Source organism: Heterocephalus glaber, unplaced genomic scaffold (assembly GCF_053883595.1).
Source record: "Heterocephalus glaber isolate CG9 unplaced genomic scaffold, H.glaber_assembly_v1.0 deba00001537, whole genome shotgun sequence".
Classification (NCBI taxonomy): domain Eukaryota; kingdom Metazoa; phylum Chordata; class Mammalia; order Rodentia; family Bathyergidae; genus Heterocephalus; species Heterocephalus glaber.
In genome coordinates this window covers 6,699,466-6,721,280 of record NW_028258332.1, presented here as the reverse complement: position 1 = coordinate 6,721,280, position 21,815 = coordinate 6,699,466, and the positions used below count along the sequence as shown (strand labels likewise).

The window sequence follows — 21,815 nt, the reverse complement described above, 5'->3', positions numbered from 1 at the left end:
GCAGGGTCCCAGCTTCGGCTGGGTCTTCTAGGGTAGAGATTGAAGTTTCAGCAGCACCTGGGAGAGTCCCCTGGGAGGCTTCTCAAGCCAGCAGAGGCCTCTCAGATCTTCTCAGTCAGACCCCCTGGAAGCCAGGCCAGCCCGTGTGGTGTAGCCAAGCTCCACTTCATCTGCTACGTGGTAGATGTGCAGACATCTGCCAAATGCAGTGAGGAGCCAGGAGCTTTCTAAGGCTGTGGCTTCAGGTGTGGATCTCTGCACCAGGAGCAACGTCCGTCATGTTGTGTAGTTTGGAGAATGAAGTAGGGAGGGCAGTTGAGGGAGCAGAAGTCAATCTTAGCCAGTGATGGTGAAAATGGAGATGAGAGGCCAATTTTGAGACATGTTACAGAGCAACTGAGGACTAACAGAGCGGGGTGACTGAGGGCTGGGGCCAGAGTTGGCCTCAGCGAGTTTTGGGAGTGTGACCCATCATGATGGCCTTAGCTAGGATGGAGCATGCTGGAGAATGAGCTGTCATTCTCCAATTATCTAAAAGCATAGGAGGAAACACTCACACTTTACTAACGCTGATGATAAACAGAAATATAATTTTATATAGCAGTAATTAGAAGGGAAATCACAGGTTAAAAGAATCATAGAAATAGTTGACATGATTTTTCAAGTGAAAAATTATCTCCAATTAACTGAAAAATAGAAAAGAACAAATCGCGTACCCAGTCAGTAGACCCACAAAAGTACAAGTCATGAAATTGTTTATTGCAATAAATCATTATCCATAATCTCCAAAGCCCTTAGAAATTTACAAATAATATTTAAAGGATAATAAAACTCAAATGATCAGGGTGATTATTAGCAATATCAATTAATAGCTTTGGCCATAAGTATACTTATGGGTAAAGGATTTTCTGATTTTATATATCTGAGATAAAAGCATTGATTTAATTACTGCATTTAAACCTATCTTTGTTATTTCATTCTTTTTGTTAAAGTAAGAGACTACAAGTCTAAATAGTGTATATAATAATGTTATTTGAACTTTTTGATGTAAGATATGTGTATTCTTTGACTTTTAAGGGGCTTGAAATACCATTTTTAGAATAGGGAATGAAATTAACCAAGAATATTCTTCGAGAGTGAGCACTGAAACATGAAATAGCAAAAGAAATAAAATCATAATTGTTTAAACATTTTCTTAGCTCCACCATTTTTTATTATTTTTTGAGAAGGTTAGAAAATAATTCTGACTGAATTTTTGAATAATATATACCTTTGTTAACATATTCTAAAATTTATTAGCAAACATTCACAAAAACATAATTCAAAAATTGTAATATAAATGTTATTTATTTAAATATAGTGCTGTACAATGTTTGGAACATCTATGTAATTTTAAATTTTGAGCTTTCAAACCTAGTCTTCATAGTGTTTGGTTATAGAAATAATTGAGGTGTTAAGTATTTATGTTTAAATAATTAGTCTAATTTTTATTACAGCATTTTCTGTTTTAACAAATACACTGTTTTCCCTTAGCTCTCGGATCATACACACTTTTTTAGTCTCCAGGGCTACTATTGTTATGATAATGTGGATATAATGTAAGACATTACTGTTTCAAGATCTGTGCTATTTGGCTATTGATGGGTGGAACTTGCAGTGAAGAAAGCATAGAGAGGATGCCCTTGACATAGGTAGGGAAGAGACCAAGTTTTCTGATGTTGCCTCTCAGATGTACCCAAATGGTGACAGTTGGTCACCAAACTCAGTTTCACCAAATGGTGAAAGTGTGTGTTTTCTTCAGGTGGTTTCCTGACCAGCTTTGCTCTAAACCTTTAGTAATAAAACAACAACAAAAGTTTTTAAAACCACTGCTAAAATGTTTTCTATGGATTTATTTGCTTTTCTATCTCTATCTTACCTTAGTGCAAAATACAATTTGCTTTCCTCAATCATTGTCTTCCACTCAGCTATAAGCAATCCTGTGACTTCCATGTTAAATAAGAACTTGGAATTCTTTTCTTTGATTTTACAGTCACATTCATTAGAGACCAATGGAGTTATTCTAAGAGAATGTCATTTTAAAACACCTGTGTCTTTCATAATTAATGGAGGTCAGAGTTGAGTTTTATAGTGTCTCTAGATAAAATGACTCATTCGGTTAACATGCTCATGATGGCTCAACTTCTCTAATGCTGGCTGAATTTTATTACCTTAATGAACACACAATTGAACTCCATCTATTCAGGACCACATTGGTCCCTCTGAGAATATACTGTTGTGCTTTGTGATTTGTGATTAACAGGCCCCTGGAGGATGAGAAAGGACCCAAAAATGAGCTCTTGTATCTGTGAGTCAATAAGAAATAAACTCCAGTGAAGAGGGAGAAAACTCACTGCCATGTCTAGTGGAGAAAGGATGAATGGGCTTTAATACTGTCATTTTACGTCTGCTAAGCTTAATGGCTCTTTGATTTGAATTATTCAGTCTACTGGATCTTTGTACTCCTCATATATCATTACTCCTAAAAGGAAAGTGGTTTATTGCATTTGAATGTGCAAGGTCTAATTTTATTCCAAGACATTTGAAAAAAAGTAGAACCAATATGAAGGGAAGAAAAGCACATATTTTTATTTAGCATAGCCATAAAACCAAACCAAATTTACCACTTGGCAGACTTTTGCTTTGTACTTCTGTAACAAGAAGGGAAAAAATGGAAACATGGAATGGCCACCTTAAGCTGTACAATCAAGACACTCTAAGAATCTAATCTCTTAACCTCTTGTACCAATGCCTTTCCCCGTAAAGAATGGCCACAATCCCTATTACTACCTATTTACATCGAAGAGTGTTCCAAAGATTAATGAGACCACTTAAATGCTTCGGATTGCTCGTAGCATTGCTCCATTAGAGAAACTGACCCCAGTGCAACATTTGGTCACTGTTCCTGCTTGGCTGAGAGCCAGAAGCATTGCTCCTTCGTGCTGGAAAGGCTGGTGGCCTGTCTCATGAACCTTACATTTATTGTTTTCCCTCCTCTGCACTCTCACAATCACAAGATAAAGTGGTTGCCTGTCCTGCAGTGCCCTGGAGAACAGCCATCTGTAGGGGACGTAGATCTCACTTTGCTGTTTGAGTGGCCCAGCATCTGGGAGTATCAATTTTTTATTCCCTTTGGAAGATTTTCTTTCTTTTTGTAACCTTTAGCTTCATAGTTCATTGACCTAAACAGTGATGGATCAAACTGTCTTGAGAGATGTCAGGTCCCTCAGGTTGCTAGTGGGATTGGAATTTTTCTTAGGGCAAAAATGGTCTTGGACTTGTACTTGGAACCAAATGGTTTGAGGAAAGGGGTTTGAGATTAGTGGAATCCACACTGTGTTTTTCTAGATTCTTAGACTCCATAGAGGCGATTAGGGCATTCTATGAATGTTTCACTAATGACTCATAAGATATCATTTAGGTAGTTGGAAGTTATAACAAATAAGGTGAATATTACTCTGTGTAATATAACATATTTCTAATGTGGAAAGGTCCAATGGACTAATTTAGTTTTGTGTGTGCCATTGTTGTTCATTAACAAATATTTAAAAGCAGCTACCAACCCCGTGCCTTAAAACATGCTACAAATATGTGCCTCACAAATTGACATGAAAATAGACTTTAAGTAGATGTTGAGCCTATGTACAAGTGTAGATAGTTCTGATGACTCTTCTTTCAACCCTTTCAAGTAAGCTTTCCCAAGTATTTATGGTTAACAAATATTATCATTAGTACTTATTAAGTAAGTGTACACTAGTAAAACATTTTTTAAAAGTATTTTATGTGATGAGGTATCATTTCAGATTATTTTGAAATGTTAGGTGAGAAAAACAAGTCCTTGTTAGGAAATTACCAAAATTTGTCACAACAAATAGGTTTTTGTTAGAGAGCTGTGTTAGTCACCTTTCTTTTACTGGAACAATGTACCTGAGATCATCTCTAAGGGGATGGTTTTATTTTGAATCCTGGCTTCACAGGGTTTAGTCCATGGTTGCTTGGCCCAGTTGCTTTGAAGTCTGGTGGCACAATTCATCATGGTGACCTGTGTGGCTGAGGAGGCCTGTTAACCCTGTGTTGGGTGGAAAGCAAAGAGAGAAACATGGACATGTCAGGGTCTCAGTATCCCCTTCGCGACCATGTCCCCAGTGCCCTAACTTCCTCTAACTAGGGCTCCTCCTCTTCAAGGATTGACCAGCTTCTGGTATGACCACAGGCTGGAACCAAGTCATGATCAGATACTCATCCAACTGCACTGGACACTGTTTACATCTAAAAGTGGTCGTTTTTATAAAAGGAACGTGTGCTATTTAAACACACTGACAGATTATATAGCTTAGCTCTCTCATTTCACACATTAGGAAACTGGTTCACTCTTAAAGTGAAATACAGTATGGACAAACAATTTCAGGAAGAATTTAAGCAAATAGGGAGGGACAGGACACACATCATTTAATTAGGCAGACCAGTAGGAACTACCTGTTGTTTTTAATGAGTAGGCCTATCGTAGCCAGATCTCGGTTTCAGAGGGAAGCTTTGGTGGGCTGATAGTTACAGCTTATGATTAGCAGCACTAGGACTTGAAAGTCTTACAGTGATCTGTAAATGGTCCTCTAAAGGAAGAGTGATGATAAGAAGTACTTGTACTATAGGAACTATTCCTGCTTCTGCATGTCTATGTGTGTGCATATTTCCTGCAGGTAAATTTAGGAAGGGGACTTGGGAGATTAATTGGTGGGTGCAGGAGACGCCATAGGAGGAAAGGACACAAAGAGATGGGTCTCCGTTCTAATCTTATTTCTTTCTCTGAATCCTTATAATTTTGGACAAGTCACGCAGGATTTCTTAATTTGTTGAAGTTTCTACATCTATAAGTTGAAAGGTATATATTCTTCAATGACTGCTTAGTCCTAGAATTTTTGGAGCCTTTGATGTTTTGTTAGACCAAAATAAAATTCAGAATGAGTTAAAAATCCCCAGTTTGCATCTTGTAACCCAATGGACAGTGTGTATCGTCTCTGTGTGTCTCTGCACTGTGGTGTCGGCCATGGAGCTGGTTGCTGGTGGAGGTGGCGTCTCAGAACTGTGGTAAGATTTTTCCTAAGTAGCAAATCCTCCTCCCTGCTCTTTCTTTTCACCTCCTGAATGCCTCTACCATGTGGATCGCTGGCTATTGATAAGATCACTGGGAGGGAAAAGGAGGCAAACAGGGGCAAATGGTTGAAATCCACTGGCAATGTCTCTGGAGGGGAGGAGTAATTTACAGGCTATTAGAACATGGGAAGCAGAGAACATACAGTGGAGCCAGGTTATATTTGTTCGGGAGATGTGGACTGTGAGTTTGGCATGCTTGTCATCCACACTCAGTATATTCTGCTTTGGAAAACATGTAAGAACTGGAACCAGGGCTTGCAGAGAATGTTCCCCGAGCCTCTTCCAAGCCTCTATAAGTAGAGAGAGCACTGAGCTCTTATCTCTGGCTGTCCTCTCCAGAGCTTTACAGAACATCATGAATAATATCATCCGCTCTTCTCAGGGGCCCGAGAACCCTTCCAGGTTGCCCTGTGTGCACGGGGGCTACTTTTGCAGAAGGTTCCCAGAGAGAAATACTGCAGCATGAACGTGTGTGTGTGTGTGTGGAGAGAGAGAGAGAGCGAGAGAATACCTTAGGGTATCACCAAAGCTCCCAAGTAATTTTGATCTAAGATATGAATTGTTTCTTTTATTGGAAATATTAACACAAAAAGGTCTTTGGTAAAATAGCCAGTGGGTTGGGCTGACTTGGTCTCAGGACTGAGAAGGAAAACAATTCTGTCTACTTTTCTAAAAGCCCAATATCACCACTGCCATCCCTACCACTGGCAGCCCTGCAGCAGTAAGTGTGCTGCTTCTGTCTGAAACCCCAGTCCCTGGAGGGGTCTCCACACTTCCTTTCTCTGGGCCTTGAGGGCTATGCCGAGAACTTCGATGCATCTGGAAATTTTACTATTTTTCATAACCAAACTAGAAGCTGCGTCTGTAAACTGAGTATTTGCAATGGGCCAAGCACCATTCTAAATGTTCTTTTTGGATTTAAGCCTCACAACACTAGGGGGTAGATATGATTATTAGCTCTATTTTACAGCTGAGGAAACTGAGGCCGAGTGGACCAGCTTCCTTCCTGAGGTTGTGTGGTGGTGGAGCTCTAGCCACTGCATGAGTGTTTTTAACCCCTAGGCTGTGCTGCCTCCCCTAGTGGAGCAGCAGCCTCCTGTGGGCAGAAAGCCCTGCAGGAAATGGTATGCGGGTAGGGACCAGAGTGCGCACGGAAAATGCATGAAGTGTGATGGGCACGTTGGCCAGCAGTCGCCTCTTATAAGCCCCTGGTCTGAAAAACGGGTCCCTGTGTGTGGATTTCCAACCTCCCTTATGGGAGGCATTGCTGACGGCGTCACAGCAGGTGAGGGACTGGCAGATCTTGAACCACCAGCAGTCCCAGGTGGCTGCTGGGCGGGACTCCTTCCCAGGAGCACTTCTTCCCTTTCACATGACATTTCTGCAGGAAGCCTGGCCTCTGCATGGTGCCCAGCTCGATAACCATAGCCTCTCAGGCCTCACGGGCATCTGAGCCTAGTTTGCATAGCATGCCTGACAGCTGTAGTAAGACAGGGGAAGCTGCAGGGAAGAGCTCTGTGGTGGGGGTGGCGTGCCAAGCAATCCAGAAGCCTCTCCAGCAGTGGATCAGAGGTTACACTGGAAAGAGAGGTAGTGAAGAGGACACTGCAGTGGTTTAGAGGAGATGATTTTCATTCAGCGCAGGACAGTGTTATTCCATGGTGGGGAGCCAGGTGCGAGGAGCTGGTTCAGAGTGGGCTACTGGACATCAGCGTCCACAGTGCCTGTCCTCCCCTTCTCTGTCCACAACCTTGAGCATGTCCCTTGGCCTGGCTTGCTGTCACTTGATCTGAGACAGCAGGTCTAGTTCTTATCTTTTACCTCTACCCTCTCCCAAGATGGTGCATGTAAAAGGAACTAGCATTTGTTTCCGAGTGGTGTTGAGAATTTTTCCTCTTAGTTTTAGTCATAACCTTGGACCAACCCTTTATCACAGTCCCCTCTGGGATCCCTGCCCACGTTTATTTGCATCATAAGGTCTGCTTTCCCTCATATGCCACTTTGTTTTTCCTGTTTCTGCCTGGACTGGCTTCCTCCTCTCTTCCTGTTGTCTCTGTCGCCTTCCACGTGGTGCTAAGGAGGCAGTCGTGATTCATCTGCATACCAAAGCATCACATGTCGATGGAGGCAAATTGGTCATTTCCCAAAGCTACAAAGCCACTAACGCACCCCATATTTTTGTTTTTCCTTTGTCTACATCCCACTGATCCCAGTTGCATATTCTTTGTTAAAAATGATAGTTTTTATTTATCTGATTCCCTGTATCACATGTGGACTGCAGGGCTCACTGAGACGTTCAGTGGCATCAGCTTCCTTGGGCAGACATCATGTTCACATCTCTGAACTGAATTCACCTGGCAATGTAGAGTGTGGCACCCTCACATCACAGGCTGCATTCACACTCTGAAGTATAAAACACAGTCAGTGTAGGTGTTGAGCAAGAATGAAGATTCAAAAAGCATAATTGTATGCCATCTGGCATAAGTTAGTCTCAGTTTCTGGTTTGAATGACCATGTCCCTTTTCTGATCCAAATAGAATGGAGGAGCCAAGAGTAACTTATATTTCCCAGTCAGGCACTCACTTTGCTGATCTGTGAGAGCTCGAGTCCACGTCTTTCGCGTGTTGCTGACACATTGAGTGACTGTTTGTTCTCTGGAGACTGTGACTGTGCTGCGCATGTTCTGAGCAGAAGGATGCTTCTCACGCCAAAATCATTGCTCCCGTCCCTTATGCTCATCATGTTTATGAACTGTAATTGTTTGGAATCTAATAAAAATAAGCCACTCTCTTTTTGTATCTTGTAGAAACTACCTCTTCAGATTGCAGCTAGAGGACCTATCTCTTATCCAGGTAGGTGCAATTTGTTTTTCACAACCTTTTTTCCATCCAAATTAACTCCCTGTTTGAAGGAACAGAGACCAAGCAGAGTGTCCTTTCCTCAGGGGGCCGGAACGCAGGACGCTGACCTGCGCTGTACAATGTGTCGTGCCCTCAATTCCCGGTTAACCTTTTCCCCTGCCATGGTTTCATGGGCCTCACCCTGGTACACTCTGCGTGTGGTGACAGACAGCGTGAGGCACATTTCCTCAAAGTCAGGGAGCAGCCCAGACAGGGATTATTTCATTTGCTGCATTCAGTCATTACACTCTTATGAAACACCTTTGATTGCTATTTTTGTTTATAATTACATAATGTTGAATATGGGAGTAAAAGTTACATAGAGCAAAGAACAGATGATAGTAGATAAAATGGCATTTATCAACTTCTGTTACTGCAGTTTAGAGAATGAGCCTTTGATCCTTAATGTGGAATACTTATTTTCTTGTAGATCTGAATGATAAATGCCCCCTTTCTCCCTCTAATCTTTTAGAAAGGTGTGATATTTGAAATCTCCTAGAAAAGAGGGTTATAATATAATATTCTTCCTTGCTGAGATTCTGGAGCTATTTGTGGACTATGTCACAATCTCTGGACTACAGTTTGAAAAATATTCTTCAGCTAATATGAATATCAGCCTCCTGTCCTAAGCTCTAAGAAGTGATTGAAGAGATTATATTATTTTATTCTCTCTGTAGTGCTGGTACTTGTGGGTATTTGGGAAATTCTACAGGTAGGCTTTAATATTACATCTATCTTTTATTCATCAGACTCATGACAATCTGACTGTCAAAGCTAATGTTGGTAACAAGCAAGAGCTTTGAAGAACATTACACTGGATTTGTTGTCTAGATCCCTACGTCTTAGTAATAATTAGTTTCTTCACTGGGCAATGGCCACAAATGACTACCAACCCCGTGCTATTCATAATGCACATGAACTGAGACGTGCCAAAGAGAGAAAGTGCAGGAGCTTCTCAAGCAACTGTACAGCTTGTGTTTCCGAAAGGAATAATATGTGTATCAGCTGCATAGGAGGAATGTAAACGTTGTGCTGCAAACATGTAAAAGAAAAAAAGGGAAGCGGATCAGGAGATGGATGTAGACAGTGGGAAGGGAAAGGAAAATGGATGAAAGGAGGAAATAACGTGTTATATACATGCACCACCTTCCCTGAAGGAATAAACATTATATTCTACAATGATAGTGATAAATAAAAGAATGAAATTAAAAAGTGGTACTAATAATAAATCATTATAATTCTTTCAGCACACTCAACAGTGATTTGGCTTTTTACAAGTCATGAAGTGAACTGGGTGGTTGTTAAAATTAGGAACTTATTAAATAATCAGAATGATCAACACTTTGAGAACATTATGTTAACTGGAATAAGCCAGGCACAGAAAAATGAGTGCCGCATGATCTCTCTTACATGTAGAGATGTAGAGGGAAATCTTGGAAGCAGAGTAAAGGACTGGTTGCCAGGGGTTTGGGGCCTAGGGAGAAAAATGGACAGACAGTGGTCAAAGGACACAGAATTCCAGTGCAATGGGAAGAATAAGTTATAGAGATGTATTGTACAGCCCTCTGACTATAATTAATAATGTATTACATAGTGAAAAATTGCTGAGAATTGATTCTAAGTATTCTCACCACAAAAACATATGTAAGGTAATACATATGTAAACTATCTTGCCTTAGCCATTCCACAGTGTATACATGTAATAATCATGTTGTAGGGGGGCCGGGAATTTAGCTCAGTGGTTCAGCTGCCTGCTTCGCAAGCACAAGGACCCGAGTTCGATCCCCGGTACCAAAAAAAAAAATTGTTGTAAACTGTATACATGCCTATAATTATTTTATTATATTATGATATATGATTCTTATTTATCAATCAAAAATGATGATCAGTAATTTAATCAAAATAACATCTCAAACATTACTTTAAATAATTTTATGAAATACAGACCTCTCAATAGATAAGAGCACTATATTATGCTCATTTTGATTCTCATAATATATTCTCTGGCATACTATGTATCAAAAAGTGGGTTGTGTAGATATATGTGTGCTCCCAAGCACACTGACTCTACGATTCCATTTGTTTCTTAGTCCTGATGACTCAGAGGGTCTAGAAGCAGGCCATTCCACTACTAATGAGCACACATAGTTCACAGCACTTGGTTTCCAAATAGACTTCTCCAACTCAAGGAACTAGAGTTTCTTAATGCAGTAACTGATTCCAGAGCTAGGCAAAGAAAATCTCAGATAAGACCAAAATAATTTTTGTTTCAGAAGTTAAAGAAATATTCAAAGCATGTAGAAGGTGTATGAAACGAACATGAGAATCAGCTTCTAGCATGCTCACTGAAAATATCTGGGAAATTTGGATGGTCAACATATATAATCATAGTAGCAGATTATTATATATTTCTTTTTTTTTTTTGGTACCGGGGATTGAAGAGATTATTATATATTAAGAGAATAATCCATGATCAAATACTAACATAAACATTAAATGAATGACTTGTTAGTCACACAGAAGGGAGTGACCTTTCTTCTCATAAAATACCAACTATTAAATATTGAAGGAATGGTTTAATTAGAGAATTATGATTTGGCCATCATCACACTAAAATTGATCTAAATAAAAATGATCCATGGTTGCTAGGATATGTGAATGAGTTTGATGACAACTAGGATATTTATAGTTTCCTAGTACTTTCCTATACACTACATATTAATTGCAAGTAATATCTTGGAAGGGGACATGAAGAAGAAGAAACCTGGTAAATATCACACAACCAAGTAGTTCACAGTAACTTTGCCAGTAATGAGACAAAGAGCCTGTGATTTGTTGCCCTGAGAAAGATGCAGCTAGATTTCCGTTACATCCCAGCCTGACGTTATATAACCAGCCTTACTTTGAGGAACCCTCAGACAAACTCAGAGTGAGGGACATCCTGCAAAATGCTGGCCTCTGATCTTCAAGTATCAGTCATGAAAGATATTTTTAAAAGAATGAACAGTTGATCCATCAAAACAGAGAACAAAGGAACATCACAGTCAAATGCAGTACTTGATCCAAAGTTAATCTCTGGTAGATGTTTTTTCTTGGTAGGAGTTACATTATGGGACAACGTCCAAAATGTGATTGGAGAGAAGAGAGGACTCATTTCCTGATTCTGGTAGCTGTAATGGCAAGTGTCGTGGAGAGAATGTTCTACTTCTTTGGAAAAACCTCCTAGAATATACAGGGGATATTGTGTCATTTCTGTAGCTCATTCTCCAAAGACACAAAATTACTTTATATATGCATGCAAAGTCTAAGAAACCTATGGTATACTTACTTTGATTCTCATGATATAATATACATCCTGGAACCCTGTATATTAAAAACTGGGCTTTGTGGATATATGTGTGTTCCCAAGCACATATTGATTATACATATTCATTTGTTTCTTAGCCCTGATGGCTCAGAGGGACTAGGAGCATTGCATGTATGCAGACATCATACATACACATACATGCAGACAAAAATGATAACACAAATGTGATAACATGTGAATAATGAAATTGAAGTATAGGGTTTGTGCAAGTCCACTGTGCTGTTCTTATAGCTTTGCTTGACATTATGTCAAAATAAATAGATGCAACATGTTGGAAATACATTTGCCACTAACGAGTGTACACATTGTGCTTGCGAGGGCAAGGACACTGGTTGTCCTTTTCCGACCATGCCTTCCCTTCTGACGGCTGCCTGCATGGTTGTGGTGCAAGTTACTGATGGGTCTGAAATGCACTCTGTGCGGGAGGGACGCCCGTCAGCCTCACCCCCTGGCGAGAGCTTCCTTTCCTGACACTGGGCCATGCAGGCCAGTGACATTCTGAGTGGTGGCTTTGAAGAGCAGTCATTGTGACAGACTCCAGAGTCCCATTGGTGCCAGGCACAGCAGTGACTCCCCTTTCTCAAGTTCCGTGGGTGAGCGTGCAGCTCTGTAGCCTGTTGTTTGGGCAGCATGCAGAGAGAGAAAGCTATCAACTCTTCATGACACTGTTTCAACTTAACTGCTCTTGAGGGAAGAGGTCTTACTGGTTTCTCTGAATATCTGTTTTAATTTAAATGACTACTTCCAGAGATAACAAAATGAAATAGTCATGTTGGCAAACAGCGGTCTGCTCTGGTCCTATAGAGGGGGCCATCAAAGAGAAGCATATGAGCTTCAGAATTAATTTAAGATCATCCAGTAGAAATATTGAAAACAAGTTCAAAGAAACAAGGAAAAGCACTTTTAATTATATATGTTGGCCCTATCATTATATCCAAAACCTTAACATTCCAACATGGAATCGTGAGATTTCCTTTTCATTGTTTTTGTTAGTATTGAGTCTAGGTTGTGTGGTTTCCAGTTCCTGCATGTTTTCCTTTGGACTAGCCAGAGTTCAGGTGTTCAGGGTGGCTAGCATTGCCAGTTGGACAGTAGAGTTGTTGATAGCAGGTAAGACAGCATTCATAGCTTGTTGCTTTCTGTCATTTATGCAAATTTTTACATGAGATCACCTAGATTCATTTATATATCTCGGGCTGGTCATTTTCTCCTTCTATCTCTTTCCAGAGACACAAAAGTAATGCTTAAATATGGAAAGATGAAAACATGGGGACCAGGGAGAACATCTACTTCAAATAGCAATGTAGGAAATGCGAATGGCAGCTGCCCTAGCAGTGGCTTGGATTCTCACCAGGCTGGGTCTCTTCCACATCCACCATAGAGCCTGTGACTCCTCCAGGTGGTGGCTTGCTTTGCCCACTTCTCTCCCCTTTGCAGTGGGACCCTTCCTCCTCATGCTAAGGTGCCTGTTGCTTCCCCAACTGTCAGCTATTTCCCAACATTGAACACTGTCCCTTATTGACCTGTCTCTCGTAAATACTTTTACCCCACTTTCTTAATCTAGAAAAAGACACACATCCTGTGTCACTTTAGGCTCTAGCTCCGTGTCACCCACCCAAGGACAGATGGCCATTGTCCCTGCAGGCACAGCACAGCCTCATCACCTCTATGCTGACCACACTTGGTGCCTTGTACTGAAATTCACTGTGTCCGAAAGAAGTGTTTTATTTCTTTTGATATTTTCAGTGTCACATTCGAGTCAATTATTAGATTAGACCACCTTGCAGGTGGTAAAGTAAGAACACACACGTAGAAACATTTTAATCCTTTGATATTTAACAATATCTTTTATTCTTAATCTTTTTAATTTAACATTACTGCAATGTGGGGTAAACTTCATATTTTTATGCCTAAATTTAAGAAAAGGAAAGAATTAGAACCTGGAGATTAGAGCAAGAAGAAATACTTTCTATAAGAAGCATTTGAAGCACACATGTGCACAGGCTTTCCCCAGCAGAAGATGCTAGGACAGGAGCATTTCCGGAGCCTGACCTGTTCTTCCTTACATACCCATCCCGACTCCTCCATACCCTTCTACACATTTCCTCTCTTCCAGATTCTTCTGCCTTGACTTTGGGTGAGCATCCGTGATGAGCAGGCAGGTATTAAATGTTATTCCTTTTGTTCTTCTTTCTAGCAGTTGTCCCAGAATTCCGGAGATCTCAGTGATCACCCCCTGCCCTGTCCCCTGGGATTCACTATGCGCTTCCTGTCCACTTCCCCTTCAGTGGGGCACGTGGACCCATCTTATGTTGTCCAGCAAACATTGTCACGCATGGTGGCTCAGATCTAAGAACCACGCTGCATGGTGCCTCCCATGTGCGAAATCCCACTACAGGTGAAATGGCCGGAGGAGCTTATGCAGGGAGTTGGAACTGGAGTCAGCAGAGCTCCTAATCAGAGGCCCCCATGCTTCTGCCCCAGAAAACCGTATCTCCCTCATCCACTAGCACATCAGTTGTGGAGTCGTTAAAGCAGTAAATAGAGCTGAACAAGGACTGGGGTACAATTACTCTCTTATTCCAAGTGAACACAATCTGTTAGGGGCAGATTTCTTGGCATCACCATGAGAATATTCACAAGTAAATATACTGTGAAGTGAAATGGCTGTATTTGGAGTATTTGTAATAAATTTCAAGCAGACATCGGGTAATATGTTAAAGAGAAAAAACAAGAGAAGCTTTTAATTTAAAGAAATGAAAGCCATTTTTCATCAACAACTAGAGAATCAAATGTTGTGGTGATATCATTTATAAGGTTCCTTTCCTTGTGGGGCTGTGATAAATTCACTGGAAACTTACTGCACAATGGCAGCCATGGCTTTTTGAAGACAAATCCTTCTCGGGTCAGGCATCATGGTAGTTTACCATCCCACTTCTCTCCTACTTCCTGTCATAATAGTAGACTCAAATCTTGGGCATCACTTTTGTTCTAGCCTTGATCGTGACAGTTATTTTACAAGAACAAAGCTTTTTGGAAATTATAAAAATGCAGCTGGCCTCAAGACTAATTACCACATTTGAACATCTGGGATCATACCAGGATGGCCCTCGGGCAGTAGAATCACCCCGCACAGATTTCGAGGAACATGGAGGGCCTCAGCTCGTTTAGCTCACTATCTTCCTAGTATTCTTTGGGGAAATAGCTCAAAATCCATTTTCATATTGTTTTGTTACTAAGGGAAAGGGATTCACCGTCTGTATCTCTCTCACAACTGCTGGAATAAGCAGAAAAACGGAAATCGGTGTTCCAATTTGCCACCTGCCTCTCCATGATTTCTAAATTGAATACTGTTAAATCCCTGTAACTACAGGATCATTATAGAAAAGAGCTCTCTGGAAAGGCAAAGGAGAGTTAACTTCCTTTGCTGTCCATCTGGGTTTGGGGATTGAGTTTTAACTTGTGTCTATGTCTAGACCAGTTGCTCTCAACTGGAAGGAGTTTCAACTACTGGGAAGGTTTGGTAATGTCTAGGGACATTTCTCATGGTCACAGTTGGAGAGGAGACTCTGCTGTTGGGTAGAGACCAGAACTGGCTCCACATATTCCCGCTGGCCAGGGCCACCACCTCTTCACTTCCACAAAGAAATAACTTGGCTCTGTACAGCGTCAGTGTTGATGTTGAGAAGCCCCGTGATGAATGATTGGTGCTTCAGTTGTTGTATATTTTGAAAAAGCCCCTTTTCTTGTCTTTAACATTAAGATTACTTAATTAAATCTGTGAGATCTTTGATATGTAAGGAATTTATCTCTTTGGATTTCTTCACATATATATAAAACCCAAGTCATCTATGAATCCTTAGTGGACATTTCTAAAGAACCTGCTGGGAATCTTGAGTTTTAATTACTTCCTTTTATTAATATGAAATGAAATTTAAAATAAATTGAGTCAATTTATAATACTCTCTAATGGGTCATAATATTATGCTATCACTACCCTCTGATGGAGAGCTTCTATATAAAGAATGAGATACTAATTAATAATGTGACTATTTCAATGAGATACTCACATTGATTACTTTCTTAAAATTCTGTCTGGCCTGCCCTAAAAGATCATGATTCCAAACTTTATTTCTTTATATGTTTTTAAAATCATAGTGTTGTAAAAGTGGGAGGATCTTAAAGGTTGTATGTATTAACATTTTCAAGGATCAGCAAGGATCATATGTAACATTTTATTGGCGCCATGCCAGGCCCAGTCGCTTGGGTACTGTCCTCATACAGCCATTGTTAATAAAGTTTTATGGGAACACACATTTGTTCCTTTACACACTGTCCATGACTGTGGCTACCAATCAGCAAAGTTGAGCAATTACAACATAGACCATGGGGCCTACACAGCCTACAGTATTTACTAACTGATTTAGTTACCTATTAGGATACCAAGTATACAGCAGGTTTCCAGTCAACATTTCCTGAATGAATGAGTGAACATGATATGATATGCTGTAAGGTTTTGCTTATTTTACTTCAGCAGACAGTGTGTTCTTGATGAGTTTATTTCCATTCCTTACACAATAATTGCATGGTCCCTTAAAGGCCTTGCCTTATGTGGAACTGAAGGTATCACCACTCTTCTTCAGGGTCTAGTCTCTTAGTCTTGCTCCCTGCTGAAAATTCTCTTCCATATCGGTTTCATCTACCAACTTATTCAATATATTTATACTTCTTGCTGCATAACTTCCTAGAGGATTGATAGTTTCCTACGTAGGTGAGGACTGAGATTTTACTGGTTTCAAAGAGTATTCTTCATCAAGTTGAGTCAATAGACAATAGCAGACAGCTTTGCATCCCCAGTAGGCTAAACACACAGAAAAGATGCGTTTCTCTTGTGTGTCAGGGTTCGGGGCCATCTGTGGGTCAATGTTCTACTATGTCACCATTCAGGAGACCAGGCTGGTGAGTTTTATGTGCTGACTCACACTTGCAGGCTGTATTTTAGGGTGTCCTCGCCTTCGAGCCACACCCCCAGGCAACAGGAAAGCAGTGGAGATCTTGCAGAGGAGAGCCATACCAAGTAGTGGCACGTCCCTGCTGTCCACATTCCATTCACCATAACTCTCTCCCATGGCCTCAGCCAACCGCAAGGCAGGCTGGGAGACGTAGCTTGTCTATACAGCCAGGAAGAGGTAGAAATCCTGAGCATGCAGACTCTGTCAGACATTAGCATTTTCTCTTGGGCAGTGCCCCCTAGAGATGCACTTAATTGTACCCTGTTCTCCCCTCCTCTACCCCCTTGACTAATTGCTACTGTACCCAAACAGACTTATTCATACTTCTAACAGTTTTGTAAGTGCCAAGCAGGAATACTCTGAGCAGACCGCTCATTCCCTCTTGCCGTCAGTCTTCCCCACGGTACAGTTTGGAGGGGAGAGACAGGAAGTAGACTGGATTACCCCTGATGTCCCCATCGGCAATAAAATTTTAATGTGTTTTATCCTTCAACTCACTCTTCCGTCATTGCTCAGATGATGTCTGGGTTCCTATTTATTTAAGAAAATTCTCTGCACTAATTGAAAACTTGGCATTATGTTTATTTATTAAAACTGTAATGACCTAATTTGTCATGAAATATTGATGATAACAGCAGTAATAATGATGAAACAGCATCTATTGCACCCGTACTTTATACTGAACTCTTTACATTCATTATCCCACTTAATTATCCAGTAGCACTAAGGTGGAGGTGCTATTTTGCATGTTTTATAGAGGAGCTGAGACACAGAAGGCTGATTGTATCAATCTCACTCGGTGTGTGGCAGTCCTGGGCTTGAAGCTGGGTGTCGAGGACAGCAGAGGGCTGCTATGGGTGTAATCACCAGCCAGAGCGCCATGTTATTGTGCTCATTTGGCTGGCAGCTGTGCAGCTTCTTGTTGACCGCCGATTTATGGTGACTCTAGCTGTTAACTTGTAACTGGACTTTACATGTGTCTTAAGGTCAGGTTCCCCGGGAACACACTCCCAGACAGGGGATCAGAGCTGCGATTTACTGGGGGCATGTTCTCAGAAGTGTGGAGTGGGGAACACTGCAGAGAAAGGGAGTAGGGAAGGGTTTGCTGAGTGGGAACACAGCCTCAGCCGGAGCCCACTAAGAGCTATGGAGCAGTAGTGGGCCACGCTGGATGCTGTGGAGATGAAGACTGCCAGTGGGTGATATCTGCCCAGTTGCCCCTAAGTCTTCAGCTGTACCTGCTGCGTTCAGAACCTGGTGACTTGACCTCCTTGTCAGCCAAGTGCCGCTCCAGAGAAGGGGGCATCTGTGAGCCAGACCGGCCAATGCCAGAGCAACCAGGGCCACGGACCCCCGCACCTTGTTCCGAAAGTGGAGCAGGTGGGAGCCACTGCGCCTCCCTTGCACTGCTCTATCTTTAGGGATCTCACCGAGTCGCCTGGACGTCTGAGACCCTAACTGCACAAGCACTGGTCACTGTTACCAAAGAAGAGAAGTCTTTTTATGTCTTTGCAAAAAATATAGTAGATACTTTGCTACTGAAAGTATTCTGTTGTGTTTTACATACTGCAGCTTTTCAATAATTGTCCCTATCCACTTACGAATTTCTGCTTCACTTGTAACCTCAAAAACTAAATTGAAGGTGCATGAATATTTTTCTTAGCTGTGTATATCATTTAGTTTCGCGAAATGAGGTCAGGAAATTTCTGTAAGCCAATAGCAAACACAGTCTGACAATCACAGGAAGCTAGATAAATGGAGGGGTTCATTTCATTTATCTAAAATGCAATTCTGTTTCTATTTCAAAAGTGGCCTTAGTACCTGACATAACTGCAAAGCGAAGGGCCATGTGCTCAGAATTCTCTGCCCTATTCTTATTTCCTCACTTATGTGCCCCTCCCCAAGTGTTGGCATTAATAGAGAAGCTGACATGCCAGAAAAACCCTTTATTTTAAATTCAAGTTTTGGACTTTTTACTTGGATAAGAGAATATATGTTCTGGGAGCTGAAGTCTCCCAATCAGCTAGAGTCTAAATAAAAGTGAAAAATAAAGGAGAATTATAAATGAAAAAATATGAATCACATCGCCTTACCATTCTCTGCAGTGGATAGACTGAAAGTCTTCGATTTGATGATACATGAGTCATTTGTCATCTTGAATTTATTCATAACCACGACAGAGTTAGCTGCAGTAACTGTGGATACAGCTGCAATGGGCAGTGCCCTGTTGAGCAGGCATCTGCCAAGCTCTCCTGCCATGCTCTCCTGGCTGAACTTTAAGGATCTGTTCTTCATTAGAACACAGTACTTAATCTGAGTACATAAAATCTCACTGACCCCAGGGCCCTTCAGCCTTCAACAAATAATAGCATACAACCATTACTGTGATATTTTGTGGGTTGATGAAACAGATGTACATATTGAAATTCAACCTTATTTTCAATTTTTAAAAATTTTATTTTATTGGTACATTTTAGGGATACAATATAATGACATTCATCATTGGAAATTTGGACCTTTACATAATCACTCGGTTCTTATTTTTCCCCCCTTCCCCTGCCCTCCCTTCAACCCCTCCACCCCTCCCTATTTACAAAGACTTCGTTTCCATTTTTTCCTTTTCTCATATTAATTCCATTCCCTTCTTTACTTTCCCCTACCCCTCCCAGTGCCCCTTCCCCTTTGCCTCTTTTCTTCCTATTTCACATTATCTATTATACCTTTTAGTCCTTATTTGCACTTTCAGTTTCTCACACTAGAGAAACTATTTAGTATTTACATATGTGTGTCCTATTTATTTCACTTAAGAGTATCGCCTCAATGTGCATCCATTTAGCTATAAATGTCTCTAATTTCTCATTTTTTATGGCTGAGTAGCACAGCACTTTATAAAAAAACCACATTTTCTTTATCCAGTCTCCAGTTGATGGACATTTGGGCTGTTTCCAAGTTTTAGCTGTTACAAACTGTTGCTATGATCATGAACATTTATCACTGTGGTATGATTCTTTTAATTCTTTGGGGAAGATCCCTAGCAGGGGAATAGCTGGGTCAAATGGCACTTCCATTCCTAGTTCTTTGAGTATCTCCATACTGATTTCCACAGTGGTTGCATCACCACCAGCAGTGGATCGGGGTTCCGCTTTCCCCACAGCCCAACCAGCATTTATTGTTGGTTGATTTCATGACAGCAGCCACTCTTTCTGGGTGAGTTGGAATCATAGCATTGTTTTCATTTGCGTCTCTTGAATGATCAGTGATATTGAACATTTTTTTCATATGTTTATTTTCTATTTCTACTTCTTTGTCTGATAAATGTCTGTTCCTTTCAGATGCCCATTTTTGGATTGGGTCTTAAATTTAGGAGATCTGATTTTTTTTAAGTTCTTTATACATTCTAGATAGTAGACCTTTGTCTGAGGAACAGCAGGTGAAAATTTTTTCCCACATTGTGGGTTGTCTTTTCACACTGTTGGTCATTTCTCTTGATGTGCAGAAGCTTTTTAATAAGAATAGATCCCACTTGTTGATTTTTTGTGCTAGTTCACAGGCAACTGAGGTTTTGGTCATAAAATATTTTCCTACAGCAATGTCTTCAAGAGTTCCTCCTAAACTCTCTTCAAGCCAGTTTAGTGTTTCTGTTTTAATATTTAGATCATTAATCCATTTCAATTTTAGTTTAGTGCATAATGAGAGGTATAGGTCTAGTTTTAGTCATTGGCAAGTCGAAACCCAATTTTTCCAGCACCATTTATTAAAGAGGCTATCTTTTCTCCAGTGAGGGTATTTGGCTCCTTTGTCGAAGATGAGGTGGCTGAGTGTATCTGGAGTTGTTTCTGCATCTTCTAATCTGTTGCGCTGGTCCTCAGGTCTGTTTCTTTGCCAGTACCATGCTGTTTTTATCACAGTAGCTTTTTAGTATAGTTTCAAGTTGGGGGTTGTAATACCCCCAGCCATGTCTCTGTTACCTAGAATTGCTTTTACTATTTGGGGTCTCTTCTTGTTTCAAATGAATTTTTGGATTTTGTTTTCTCAAGGTCCATGAAGTATGCTGCTGGGATTTCAATTGAGAATGTATTGAATCTATATAGCAATTTTGAAAGTACGGCCATTTTCACCATGTTGATCCTTCCTACCCAGGAGCAAGGGATGTCTTTCCATTTTCTGGTACCGTCTTCAATCTCTCTTTTCAGAGTGCTATAGTTTTCAGACAAGAGGTCTTTGATTTCTTTTGTTAGGTTGAGTCCTAGGTATTTCAGTTTTTTGAATACTATTGTGAAAGGAATTGTTTGCCCTGTTTCTCTCTCAGTGAGTCTGTTGTTTATGTAGAGGAAAGCCATTGATTTTTCTTTGTTGACCTTGTATCCAGCTACTTTACTGAATTTGATTATCAAGTCTAGAAGGCTTTTGCTGGAGTTTTTGGGGTCTTCTATATAAAGTATCAGATCATCTGCAAATAATGACAATTTGACTTCTTCATTTCCTATTTTTATACCTTTTATTTCTTTCTCTTGTCTAATTGCCAGGGCTAATGTTTCCAAAACTATATTGAACAGGAGTGGTGATAGTGGACATCCTTGTCTTGTTCCTGATTTTAGTGTGAAGGATTTCAGTTTTTGACCATTTAGTATGATATTGGCTGTTGGTTTTTCATAGATGGCTTTTATCAGATTGAGGTAGAGACTGTCCATTCCAATTTTTTGTAGGTTTTTTTTTATCATAAATGCATGTTGGATTTTGCAAAATGCTTTTTATGCATCTATTGAGATGATCATATGTTTTTTGTCCTTGGCTCTATTGATATAGTGTATTACATTGATTCATTTGCGTACATTGAACCATCCCTGCATCCCTGGGATGAATCCCATTTGATCAGGGTATATGATCTTCTTGATGATCTCCTGCATTCTATTTGCCAGTATCTTATTACGGATTTTTGCATCTATGTTCATTAGTGAGATAGACCTATGGTTCTCTTTTTCGGTTGGGTCTTTCTCTGCTTTGGGGATCAAGGTGATGCTTGCTTCTAGGAATAAATTTGGGAGTATTGCTTCCCTTTCAATTTCATTGAAGATTTAAACAGTAGTGGCAGTAGTTCCTCTCTAAATGTCTTGTAGAATTCAGCAGTGAAGCCATCAGAACCCAGGCTTTTCTTAGTTGATAAGTTTTTAATCATATTTTCAATTTCATTGATTGATATTGGGATTTTTAGAATTTTTAGGCCTTCTTTCAACTTTGGAATTTCATACATATCTAGGAATTGGTACATTTCTTCTGCATTATCCATCTTATTGGCATATAGATTCTTGAAGTAGGTATTGATGATCATCTAGATTTCTGCTAGGT

At 40.5% G+C, this 21,815-nt stretch overlaps 1 protein-coding gene across 7 annotated transcripts in view; it reads left to right on the top strand.

Moving 5' to 3' along the window:
• The window catches only part of Sema5a (semaphorin 5A), a 483,148-nt gene that overhangs the window by 227,116 nt on the left and 234,217 nt on the right, over positions 1-21,815 (top strand). For all 7 annotated transcript variants that reach the window (XM_087189197.1, XM_004845176.4, XM_021258604.2 and 4 more), the window contains one exon: positions 7,997-8,042. In XM_087189197.1, the coding sequence (XP_087045323.1) occupies positions 7,997-8,042 (46 nt within the window). The remainder of the gene's footprint in view (positions 1-7,996; positions 8,043-21,815) is intronic.